The following is a 13,381-nucleotide window of genomic DNA, read 5'->3' on the forward strand; positions in this document are numbered from 1 at the left end:
GCATGGTGGCCCTAACCAAGGAGGTGGTTCAGAATTTCACTTCTTGTTCCACTACACCATGCTGTTCTCTCTGGAAGAAGAAACTGGTTTTCAGTCCTGGTGTTGTCTTACAGTTTAGTCCAGATTTTCAGTATCCAGAAGGTCCTCTAGAATGAATTTAAAGTGGGAGGTTAGGAGCTTGCTTCAGCATGGCTGTGTTTACTTCTTTTTGGCTTTTTGTCACATTGGGAAGGAGGTTTTAAGAGCTTTCTCTTACCACTTTCTCATCAATTTGTAGATTTTTAAAATGATTTTATTGAGTTAGGAATATATGCTATACTTTTTTTGTTTTTTTTTTTTTTTGAGAAAACTAGCATAGACAAAGGAACTTCCCAGATTATATTTCCAGGTGGATTTTTACATAAATTGAGAGTAAAAACCAAAATCCAAAAGAATAAAAAAGATTAAAACTTTGTTAAAGCAGCAGATCCTATAATACCTGGAGATTCCAACTTCCTCCAGTACTCATATTCTCTCCATAGACTTGAAACAATCCTCTGTACTAAGGATTTTAGACATGAACGGCAACGTTTATACTGAAATTTATAACCTAAATAAATTGCTTAAAATTATGGTCTGCCTTATGATACTTTTTATCTTCGTAAGGAATTAGTTTAGCTCTGGGAAATAACGGTCACATCTCTCTTGATGTCCTGAAATCTCCAAACCTGTGTATCATCAAACTGAATTGTTATTCATATAGATGCTTTTCCTGAAAGTGATGCTTTGTTATCACTAAGAATGAACTAACAGTAAGCTCTTTAAAAAGTCTATGTTACTATTATTGGAAAGGTGAAAGCATTTGCATCTTGTGGTCTAATTTAATTTGACATGTGACAGTATTTTTGACAACCCCAAACTGGGTCTACTTGTACTTTTCTCAGAGACATCCTGTTTTCAATCACAGCTCTAATCATTTTCAGTTTACATAAATATAGTGCTGGTATTTTTATAGAACATACATTCCACAAAGTACTTTAGATGTATAGTAAATCAGACAGTAATGCTGAATTTATATTGTGTCAGTGGAATATGAGGTGTGCCATGTAAGTGAATCTTCCGTGTAACTAAAATTACCCTTGTAAGAAAGAAAACTTTTTTTCTTATGAAAGATTTACATTTTAAAAAAGCTAAACTACATTTCACATTTTCCTACATTTTGAACAGAATATTATCTACATAATTTGTTTCTCAGTGACTGAAGGTCATCAGCATGAATAGACCTAGGGGTTGTTGATTGGTTATAACATTGATTGGTCCAGACTATTGCAGCCTTGTCTGTTTTGTATTATTTTTCTTTCCTGCCTCACTGTCAGGCTATTAGATCTCCCTTCTGCCATTAACGTCTTTGACTCTAGCATTTATAGTTTAGTGTTTTTAATATACTGGAGTTTTGAAACTAAATAACCAAGTTCATTAGATTGATATGAATTTAAGAGTAAGTGCTGAATCATGGTATGAGATATCCTATTTTTATATTTCAATGTAGGCTTCAGTGTCTTACACATATGGTGTCTTTTGTGTAAATTAACAAAAGAAAATATCAAAATCCATGATGGTCTTTGCAGTATAGTATGTTTGCTGTTCTCTTCTTCTGTCCATTTTTATCATATAGCCCAAAGATCCTCTACACCATGGATCTGGCTATCCAAATCTCACAGCTAACTTTAGTATAGTTTGCTCCACTGTTGTTCCCTGTCGTGGCTAACAACTACTCATCCTTTGAGATTCAGTTCAAATGTCTCCTGCTAGGTGATGCCTTTCTTAAGTCTGCAAGGCAGTAAGTTGGTCCTCTGTGTCTTCTCATGGACTTTTTTAAAAATGTGTTTCCATTAGAGCATTTGTTGAAATTATGATGATTGTAATAGTAATAGCTAACCTCCTTAGAGTACTTAATATGTGCTGGGCATTATGCTAAGGGTTTTATGTGTATTATTTCATTAAATGCTCATTTAAAAAATGAAAAGAAAATTGAACAACCCCTTGGGGTAGATACTATTACTTTCTCCATTTTACAGATCAGTTAACTGAAGAGTAGTATAACTTGCTCAATTGACAGAGCTGGGATTTAAATCTAGGCAGTTTGATTCCAGTTTTTCATATGAGTCAGCTGAGGTGCAGAGAGATAATTGGTCCAAGGTCACATACCTAGTAAGTGACAGAACTGGAATTCCTAGCACTATGACTCTAGAGCTAGTGCTCTTAACTGTTTCTGTGCTGTCCAACACTCCATTTTGTAAGCTCCTGAAAGCAGAGACCTCACACTATCCATCTATACATCCCCAGAACAGTGACACATAACAGCTTTTCAAGTGTTTGAGAATGAATTAATGAATTTTTTCACTGCCTAATATGTTATAATACTAAGCTAAACATTTGTACTTGCATTGTTACTCTCAGATATAACTTTTATATTTTGACTTTTCTTATGCGTCCTTGTCTTCTCCATTCAAATTGATAATCTAACTGTACTTACTTAAGTCTGCAAGCCATTTTCTTTGCCTTAGCTCAGTTTACCAAGCCCAGCCTACAACAAATAGATCACAGTGAGAAAGAGAAGGCAGAGATTAGAGAAAAGAAAACGAGTACCCAAAACAATGTGGTTAGTTCAAGTAATATGAAAAAGCAGCAACAACAACAAAAAGCCACCTGAAATGTAGGAGGGAAGGAGGGAGAGAAACAAAGGAAAATGGGAAAAGAGAGAGAGCATGCACACATGTGAACAGGAAAAGCATACAAGTGAAAGGAAGGGAGAAATGAAGAAAGAAAGGAAAAGAGCAGGATAGGAAATAGTTTATATTTTCCACCAAAGGTTTGTTGGAAACTGCTTTTAATTATTCAGGGTAATGAAAGATAATTTGGCATGCGTTATCGTAGACCATAAATTATTAGTAGCATTTGGACATTAGTCACTTGCTCCCACTATTTATTAGAAGTGGTTAACAAGCAAACTAGTTAGCCAAGCATGGTATGAGACTCAAAAGATCTGACTTCTGGTCCCTTGCACGGAGCTATTGGACCAGATGATCTCTAGGCCCCTTTTAACTCTTATAATTCTATGTTATAAATTAATTATATTCCCACCATGTACGAGGCACCAGCCTAAATGCTTAGCACGGTACAGTAAAACAGGTGAAATTTATGCTTCAAGGTTTACAGTCTAGTTGAAAAATTAGACAAAAAACAGACAACTTGGTTTTTATTGTGCTGCATTCCTGGACATTACATTATAAAGCCATCTTTTTCTTCTTAGGAATACTATTGTGGTTGATTATGGCGTTCTTGACCATTAAATCCATTCAGGAAATCTGAGATTTGATCAAAATATGTAAGAATGAAGTAAAGAAAGGTAAGCCTGGCAGATGAATAAAGGATTTTAAATGGCCTTGGCAAATTAATCTTCCAAATTCTATGAAGTAAGAATAAATATGTGGGGCCGGCCCGGTGGCGCACTGGAGAGTGCACCGCTTGGGAGCGCGGCGGCGCTCCCATTGAGGGTTCGGATCCCATGTGGAGACCGGTTCCCGCTCACTGGCTGAGCGCAGTGCGGGCGCAACACTGAGGGTTGCGATCCCGTTGCCGGTCCCCGGTACGGGCGCGACACCAAGGGTTGCGATCCTGTTACCAGTCAGTAAAAAAGACAAAAAGGAAGAAAAAAAAAAGAATAAATATGTGATACTTACTGATTATGCTAGTGATTCTTTAAAATGTACTTTTAACGTTCAACTACTGTATGATAAAGATGACCTAAATAAAACTGTGTTGGTTCATCAACTTAGAATTAGAAAGGCTCTGGTAATTTCAGAACAACACTTTCTTTCCTCTATATAAATTTTCTTGTAACAAAGAAAATATTCAGTACATCCTATTTGCTTTAAATTTTGTTGAACTAGGGAAGTAATACATTCCATTTAGGAAATAGATAACACTTAGCCCAGGGTTTAAAGGATGACTAATTATAGTTCTGTTCTTTGTTATTTATTCTCTAGACCCTAGTTTACATTCTGCTCTTTTCGTGAAAACTTCAACTATCATTACTCACACTGCTTTCTGCTGTTTCTATTTTCCTAATTTATGTAATTCTTACAGGAGCTAATATAGGATAGTGGTTGAGACTGGAGTTTATGTCATACTGCCTATGCTGTCACTTACTTGCTGTGTTAATCTAGGCAAGCTGGTTAACCTTGACAAACATTTGGGCCGGCCCGGTGGCGCACTGCTGTGGTGCGCCGCTTGGGAAGCGCGGCGGCGCTCCCGCCGAGGGTTCGGATCCCACATACAGACCGGTTCCCGCTCACTGGCTGAGCGAGGCACGGGAGCAACGCCGAGGGTTGCGATCCCGTTGCTGGTCCCGGTCCGGTACGGGGGCGACACTGAGGGTTGCGATCCGTTGCCGGACACAGAAAAAGACAAAAAGAAAAAAAAGAAAAAAAAAAAAAAAAAACCTTGACAAACATTAGTTTCTTCTTTTGTAAAATGAGGGGCGACACTGAGGGTTGCGATCCGTTGCCGGACACAGAAAAAGACAAAAAGAAAAAAAAAAGAAAAAAAAAAAAAAAACCTTGACAAACATTAGTTTCTTCTTTTGTAAAATGAGATGATAAAAATGGTGTCTACTATTAGGGGCATTGTGAGGATTGAATGAGAACATGTATATAAAGATGTTAGCACCCTGCCTTGCGTATACTACATACTTAATAAACATTAGCTATTATTGTTAGTATTTACAACTGTACAATTGCCCCCTTGATATATATGTGTTCTGTCTCTTCCTACAGTGTCCATAAATTAGTAGGTGCTCAATTAAGTGTTTACTTTAGAGGGTATGGGGGAGAGGATGGAAGGAAAGAGTCTAGTAATAGATGGTGACTTGGGGGTTTCCACTGTATATTTTGTAAGGGAAGTGGTAGGATTAGAATCTGCAGTGGTGATGACCTCCAAGTCATAGCTGTGTACTCAGTAAGCAGAGTGTGAGAGGTAGTGGAGAGGATTAGGAAAAGCAGAGATATTATTGCTGGCAATAGGAGTTTGTGGGTAGTAAAGTAGATTTATTTATAGCATGGAGTAGCAGGAATGAAAAGTTGCCATACCAAATTGAATTGGGCAGATGTTGATAGGATTGTTGGACAGTTTTATACACACCATCTGTTGCTGGAGAGTGTCATGGTAGTGGGACAAATTCAGAGGTCATTTGTGCATAAGCGACCTTCTAAATTCATGGTCTTCAATTTCATGACAGCTTCCAGCTCAGAAACCATCCTATTAAAGAGAGCTTTAGTTTCACCTCCTCTGCCTTTTCTTGTTCACTAGAGAGAGTATTTAACCAAAATTGAAAGAGATGACAAACAACCCGGTCAACCATCCAACTCAATAAAATGGTACTTCCTTGAATCATGGACTCAAGACTCTTCAGAAATGTTAATCCTTTGCAAGTTATAGACATATTGGAAAATGGTAACCATGAGATAGAGGAATTTATAGGGTCTAAATCTCCTAGAAGAAAAAAAATAGGATTTCTTTGAAAATAGTTTTCATGTCTTGCTGTAAGAGTGGGAGGTTTGTGTTTTTACTTCTTGTGAGGTTGGATATTAGTTAGGACCAGGAAAGACTAAGAGTGCTACAAGGTAGAGGACAAAATGAAAACCGGAAGAAACATAGAATTAATGGTCCATCCTGTTAGAAGACCGGTAGAGGAGAGGGATCAATCAGTAGTTGATCCTTTACAGTTGGTTGAGGTTTGGAAAGAAGAATTTGTTAATTTATACAAAAGGATTAAGTTGTTGGTAAAGTATTTTTTTATTTTATTTTATTTTATTTTTATTTTTTATTTTTTTTGTCTTTTTTCGTGTCCGGCAACGGATCGCAACCCTCAGTGTTGCGCCCGCACCTCGCTCAGCCAGTGAGCGGGAACTGGTCTGTATGTGGGATCCGAACCCTCGAGCCAGTGAGCGGGAACCGGTCTGTATGTGGGATCCGAACCCTCGGTGGGAGCGCCGCCTTACTCCCAAGCGGCGCACTGTAGCAGTGTTCAGCCAGTGAGCGGGAACTGGTCTGTATGTGGGATCCGAACCCTCGGTGGGAGCGCCGCCTTACTCCCAAGCGGTGCACTGTAGCAGTGCGCCACCGGGCCAGCCCGTAAAGTATTTTTTTAAACCAATCATGAACAACTTAGATATTAGGAAGTATAAAAGAGCCAACATTTATTTAAGGATTTGAAAATATATTTTCTGTATAGATTATTTAATTTCATTAATCTCCCCCCCAATTTTGAGAGAGAGAACACATTCACATAACTTTTATTACAGTATACTATTATAATTGTTCTATTTTATTACTAGTTATTGTTAATCTCTGCCTTATTTATAAATTAAACTTTATTGTAGGTATGCAGGTATAGGAAAAAACAGTTGGGTGCTACTTCAAAAAATTTGTGAAAAAAATTTTTTTTCATCTTTTAAACAGCTTTATTTACGTATAACTCACATACCATATGTATTAATTTTCTACTGCTCTTTTGCCAAATTATCACAAACGTAGTGGCTTAAAACAGCACAAATTTATTATCTTCTAGTCCTATAGATCAGAAGTGTGACACAGATCTCACTGGACTAGGATCAAGGTGTTGGCAGGGCTGTCTGTGTTCCTTTCTGAAGGCTCTAGGGGAAAATCTGTTTCTTTGCCTTTTCCAGTATATAGAGAGCGCCTGCACTCCTTGGCTCATGACTCTCTTCTTTCATCTTCAAAGCCAGAAATATCAGGCTGAGTTCTTCTCATGCTGCCATCTGTCTGGTTCTCTCCTCAGATTCTCTCTGCTATTTGTTTTTAAATTTATTTATTAATATTATTACTTTTTACATTCTAAGATTTTACGGAGCAGTTGGGGAGGAGGGGAGAGAGGGAGGAAAATAGGGTAGGGAAAGGAGGAAGGAGAAGGAGTGTGGTTGAGGCCTATGACACCCCCCCTCATTCCTGCAGGAGAGACCAGGCGGCTTCCAGTGGCAGCTCGGTGGTCATTGCTGGGCTGGTTGCAGGTGTCAGGGGGCATAGCTCAGGCCCCTGGCCCTCCTCCTCCTCCCTGGCTTGGTAGCCCAGGGGGCTTCTCGTCCTTCTAAGTTTTATAGGTGTTCTTCGGTGATGTGAGACCTTTACTAGTTAATGTCAAACTTTGTCTCTGGTCTGTGGGTACTTTGTTTTTTCTTTCAGTTTTGTGTTGGATTATTTGCTGTTCTCACTACTTAAACTCTACACTGAAACTAATTTGTTGCCCTTTGCTTACTTCTAAAATGGGGGAACTTCCTGTGGGAACCAGCACTTGAGCCCTGTAGTTGAGCTAAATTACTGCTTTGCTGCTCACTCCCTGGGGAAGGCTTTTTGTGTAGCTCAGGTTTTAATGGTTGACCTTGTATTGTATTTCCAGGTCTTATGAGGTGCAGTACACCTGAGTTGTATGGAAACTCTGGTCTGAGCCTGAGACTTTTCATCAAACTCCACCCCCTGCAGTTCTATATTCCTGACCAGTCAACTCTGAGTGGGCCTGTGCTGATTGGAGGGCATATCAGCTGTCCATGCTGTGCCCCAGTGTTCCCCTGACATCTCCCCCACTGCCAGCACTCAAAACACTTCCCATGGGACGGGCAGTGTGCCAGTCCCTTGCATGTCCCCCACTCACCGGCCTCTGCATGGCTCTTTTTTCTGTTGTTGTGGCTCCTTGCTCCTGTGTGGGTCCACGGGAACCCTGTTAGTGGTCTTGCTGGCATAAGGGCCACCACAGCCCTCATTTCCCCTGCTGCCTCCAAGCAACTTCATAGGAAGGGCACAGCTGCAGCTTTTGCCAGCTCTTGCTCCATGCACTCACCAGCTCCAGCCTTGAAGCTGCTGGGGCTCAAAACAGAACAGTCCTTTCCTTCTTGTCATGGCTTCTCCTGCCTTCATGAACTCCACAGGTCTCTCCTCTTCTTCCCCTGAGCTCTAGCAGCCCCAGCTTGGCTGTTGTTGCTTTCTCATATTTGTAAATTGGTTGATTTGTGGAAGAGAGTGACACTGGGGACTGTCTATTCTACCATCTTGACCAGAACCAGTTTGTGGAAAAATTGAATTAAGGATAATACAGGCTGGCCAATTAGCTCAGTTGGTTAGAGTGCAACAGTACAATACCAAGGTCACAGGTTTGAATCCCAAACGAGCCAGCCACCAAATTAAAAAAAAAGATAACATGAATCCTTCCATGAACTTTTGAAAACCCCTCATATATATAGGGTTCTATAGCATCCACATTTTCAGGTATCCACTGGGGGTATTGGAATGTATCCCCCACAGATAAGGGGGGATTACTATATAATAAATATAAAAGTTCTCTAAACTAATAATATATATGCTCTTGTTCAACTTCTTTCAGTTCTTCTAATATGCTGTATTCACTCTCATATCTAGGACTTTGCAAATGCTAATACCTTTACTGAGAATACTTTTACCTACCCTCTGTTCCCCATCCCAGCCATATACTCTCTATAAGTTCACTGCCAAAGCACTTAGTACTTTCTGTTAGGAATTAATTTTTACCTTACTTACCACTGCTTTCCAATATATGCTCAATAACAATTTGTTAAATAAAATATGTATCTGTTGCTGTGTATAGATATTGATATTTTACTATGTGTGTATGTATATGCCTCGTGTAAAATGTTCAGAAGTATTAATAAAATTCAGTTTTCTGATTACTAGATGAGTATGGACTCATAGAATTTAAACATGCCCCTTGTATTATCTTTATAGTAGTAATTTAAGGGGGAAGAAAAGGAATGATATAGAGAAAATAAGGGTGCAGATCATTGCAACATTATTGAGTATTCTGTATATATCCAGTATTCTGGTAGGCACTGTACAAAACATAAAAGAGGTGTAAAACTAGCTGCTCAGGGAAATATATTAGAGAACTGAGATCAGCCAAAAAGAGACTGTTGACAGCTTTGAATTTGGAGAGGTTTGAGCAACTGGAATTCATACTTTTTCCATTTCAATTCAAGTCAGCAGTCACTGAACATCACTTGTGTGTCAGGGTCAGTACTAAGTGTGAGAAGTAGATGATGTATCCAGGGAGTATGTTGTGGTCCAAGTTAGAGCAGTGCCTTAGGAAAACAGCCCAGGGGGAAAGCCTGGAATTGGATTTCACAGATAATATATTCTTGAGTCAGGATTCCTGCATCAACATATAGGTGTCTGTGTTAGCTGCTCTGTCATCTTCCTCCAGTCTGCCAAGTTCATAGTAGTCTACATGCCAAGTCATGTGTAAGAGGACAGAGTGGTAGTCAAGAGATTGAAACCCTTTGAATTGGACAGACCTGGTTTTTTAGCCTGGCTCTGCCATTTGCTTCTCAGTTTCCATATCCACATGGTATCTGAGGTATTGTGAGTATTATCTAAATATCTATGTAAATAGTGCCAAGCTCATAGTAAGTGCTCAATGAAAAGTTAACAATAAAGATTTCAATATTATCTCTATTGACAGTTGGTCAATTTCTAGGTCCTGCTGCCTGAGATGCATACTCTTATACGAACAGTATTTTACCCATCCGTATAGTCCGTTTTGTGTTGCTATAACAGAATTATCTGAGACTGGGTAATTTATAAAGGAAAAGAGGTTTATTTGGCTTACGATTCTGGGACAGCTGCATCTGGCATGGGCCTCAGGCTGCTTCTACTCATGGCGGAAAGTGGCAGGCAGCCAGAGGGTATAAGCAGATCACATGGCGAGAGGAAGCAAGAGAGAGAGAGAGAGCAGGTGCCAGGGTCTTTTTAAGCAGCGAGCTCTCATGGGAACTAATAGAGCAAGAACTCACTCATTAATCCCCCCTCCCCCTGGGAGAGCATTAATAATTCATGAGGGATCTGCCCCCATGACTCAATCAGTTTCCAACACTGCCACACTGGAGATCAAATTTCCACATGAGTTTTGGAGGGGACAACACATCCAAACTCCATCACCATCCTTGTTCTTTTAGCACTTTCTACCTGTTGTTCTCTCACTTATATTTCTGAAAGTGGAATTATTTATCAGATATTGTATTAGTCCATTTCTGTTGCTTTATAACAAAATACCTGAAACTGGGTAATTTATAAGAAAATAAAATTTATTTCTTACATTTCGGAGGCCAGGAAGTCCAAAGTCCAGGGAACACATCTGTGAGGGTCTTCCTAGGTGGTGGCTTCAGTGACACAGGGTATCACATTGCGAGATGGCAGAAGCAGATAAAGAGAGACTCTCACTTGCTCTCCTTTTAAAGCCCTCAGAACCATGCCCATGACCACCGTTATGAATCCATTCACTAGGCATGGCTCTCAGAATCTAATCAGCTCTTAAAGGCCCCACCTATCAATTGCCATAATAGGATATCCCACCCTCTCAATAGTTAAAATATGGATTAGCTTAAGTGACTTAAAAGTTGGGGGACACATTACAATCCATATCAGATATGATATATTTTATTTTTATAAAAGCACAACTTTATGTGATCTGCTACCTGCCTCTCACTCTGATCTCCTACCACTCTCTTCTTTCTTCATTCTGTCTACTGACATAGGCCTTCCTGCTGTTCCTTGAGCACACTAAGCTTATTCCCTCCTCATGGGCTTCGTTCTTGCTTAGAATGCTCTTCCTCCAGAGACGCTCATGACTAGCTAACTTCACTTCATCTAGCCAAGTGCCACCTCTTCAGAAAGACCTTCCCTGACTATTCTGTCTAAAGCACTACCCCTTATCACCTTCTTATCCTGCTCTATATTTCTCCATAACACTTATCACCATTATACTTATTTTATACATTTGTTCATTAATTGTCATTCTCCCTTTCTGGAATGTAACTTCAGTGCCTAAAAGTGCATAGTAGGCAGTCAGCAAATATTTGTTAAGTGAATAATTTAAAAGTTTGGGGGTTGTCAAACCTAAACATGAAAATTGCTCTTTAAAGATTATTCTACAAGTAGCTTGAGTTTGGGAATAATTCTGAAAAAAATGCTAAATTGCAATTTCTTTTTCCTTTAGAAAAATGTTGACCATGGAATGATAGGGAAACTGTCTCTTCGTAAATGGCGCTTTATGCAGTTTTCTTCACTGGAACATGAAGGAGAATATTATATGACACCACGAGACTTCCTCTTCGCAGTCATGTTTGAGCAAATGGAACGTGAGTTTTTATTGTTTTAATTTTTTCAAAATCAAACTTTAGGGCTGAAAACGCTGTTTTTCAAAACTGGTAACAGCTTTTCTTCATTTTAATTATCATTCTTTGTACCATGCATTTACTTATTATTAGACTTTTCATTCTTTGTGACACAAGTGTAGTTAACTTTTATGTGTATGTATCATAGAAATAGTTGTTTTGTAGATAGGATTTTCTAAAGTGACAGAGGGTAAAAATAGGTAAATTTTTAAATGCCATTAAGTACATTATTAATAATTTGTCCAGGATATTAGTTTTTGGTGGTATTGATGTTTTAAATTGGGCAAAAAAGTGAAACTAAATTAGGGAAGTTAGGAGAGTCACTTAATGGAGTCATGATGCAATAGGTAGAAAATCCTGAAAAACATAATCAGAAGAAAAAATTCAAAAACTGTAATTATATAATTTTATTTCATAAACAGCCAACTCACAGTTATTCCAAATGATGTCAGAGATTCTCAGTTCCATTACTTAAACCAGACCCTTTCACTTTGTGGAGATTGTATTTGGCCTCATCCTCTGTGGCCATATTGCAGAAGTAGTCTAAAAACTTCTTGGCTTCCTGACACCTGCAAAGGTGCACTGGAGTATACCTTATAAATAAATAGCTGTACAGATGCTTATGAACAGTGGGGTTATTTCCTGGTAAACCCATCATAAGTTAAAAATATCCTGAAATTATTGCATTTAGTACACCTAACCTACTGAACATCATAGCTTAGCCTAGCCTACCTTAAATGTGCTCAGAACACTTACATTAACCTACAGTTGGGCAAAATCATTTAACACAAAGCCTATTTTATAATAAAGTGTTTAATATCTTATGTAATGTGTTGAATACTGTACTGAAAGTGCAAAACAGAATGGCTGTGTGGGTACTTGAAGTACGGTTTTTACTGAATGCCTATCATTTTCATGCCATTGTAAAGTTGAAAAATCATTAAGTCAGGGTCCATCTGTATATCCAATATCTGAAATGGGTGAGGGCAAGGTGGGCAGTCAGAGAAGAACATACGGAATTGGAAAAGGCTAAGGGGACTTGGTAAGGCATTATAAACATTGAGGGATGACTTGAACAAAAACAAAATGAACGATCATGGCATATCTAGGGACAGTGAGTTAACAAGGTACTGGAACCAGAGGACCACTTTGGGCAGTAGGGAGAGATCAATTTGAACAACAAATAAGGGCCAAATTGTACAAAAGATTTTAGTGACCCTATCCAAACACCAGAGGAATGTGTATTTAGCAGGGATGGGTGGAATTCATCTTGAATCAATGAGGTAACTGAAGGTTTGTGAGCAGGAAAATAAAACGGTAAAAATATGTTTAGGTTATTTTAGTACATCTCCTTTGGAGAGAAGGTTGGCAGTATGTATTTAAAATCTTAAAAATATCTACCTACATTAATGGAGTAAGTTCACTACGTAAATAATCAAAGAGATGCCAAAAGATTTCTTTAAGTAGTGTAGCATCTTTGACACAGAAAGAACTTGGACGTCATCACTTCTGTCCTCATAGCAAAAAAAAAAAACTGAAAAATGGAAAATCAACAACAACTTCTCTTATATCCATCAGAGAATTGGGGGCACAGGGCACACACTGACCTGAAAGCTAGATGCAAGCAGATGCAGAGAATCAGAGCTTACCCAGAGCAGAAACTGCCCAGAACCCATCACTGGAGCCAGCATCAGGCAGGAATACTTTAAAGGGTAATTGACTAACTGCTAGAATCTGAGTGTGGGCTGTCTTGAGAGGTAAAAACTCCGAAGACTTAGTGGTAGAGAGGCCCCACCTCGAGCCCTACCACGTTCTCACAGTGAAGATCTAAGAAAAATTCTCTCCTCCTTTTCTCAGAGGGAGGGGAAAGTAGCCATTTTTAAATACTACCAGAGCATTCCATTCTCCTTAACAAAGGCCTGCACAAAAAGGAGACTATTTTACCAGAGCCCAATCAACCTGGGGGAATGGAAATTCCCAGCTCCAGCTCCTCTAGCCTTCTTGTCTAACCTAAGGGATTTAAAAAAAAAAAACTGAGAAACGCTTTTGAAGGGCACAGTCTGACAGAAAGATGGAGAGCTGATCATAGGACCCTACGATACTTCCTCACCCCCCCCCCCCCCTTT

The 13,381-nt window shown here is 39.1% G+C and overlaps 1 protein-coding gene across 1 annotated transcript in view; it reads left to right on the forward strand.

The window, feature by feature from the left end:
- LOC103605230 (calcium uptake protein 2, mitochondrial-like) overlaps positions 1-13,381 on the forward strand; it is a gene marked incomplete at its 3' end in the record, with an annotated part of 94,100 nt that overhangs the window by 35,643 nt on the left and 45,076 nt on the right. The window contains exon 4 of the mRNA XM_008589815.1: positions 11,078-11,219. Within this exon, the coding sequence (XP_008588037.1) occupies positions 11,078-11,219 (142 nt within the window). The remainder of the gene's footprint in view (positions 1-11,077; positions 11,220-13,381) is intronic.

The sequence above is a fragment of the Galeopterus variegatus genome, unplaced genomic scaffold (assembly GCF_000696425.1).
Source record: "Galeopterus variegatus unplaced genomic scaffold, G_variegatus-3.0.2 Scaffold5664, whole genome shotgun sequence".
NCBI classification, from domain to species: domain Eukaryota; kingdom Metazoa; phylum Chordata; class Mammalia; order Dermoptera; family Cynocephalidae; genus Galeopterus; species Galeopterus variegatus.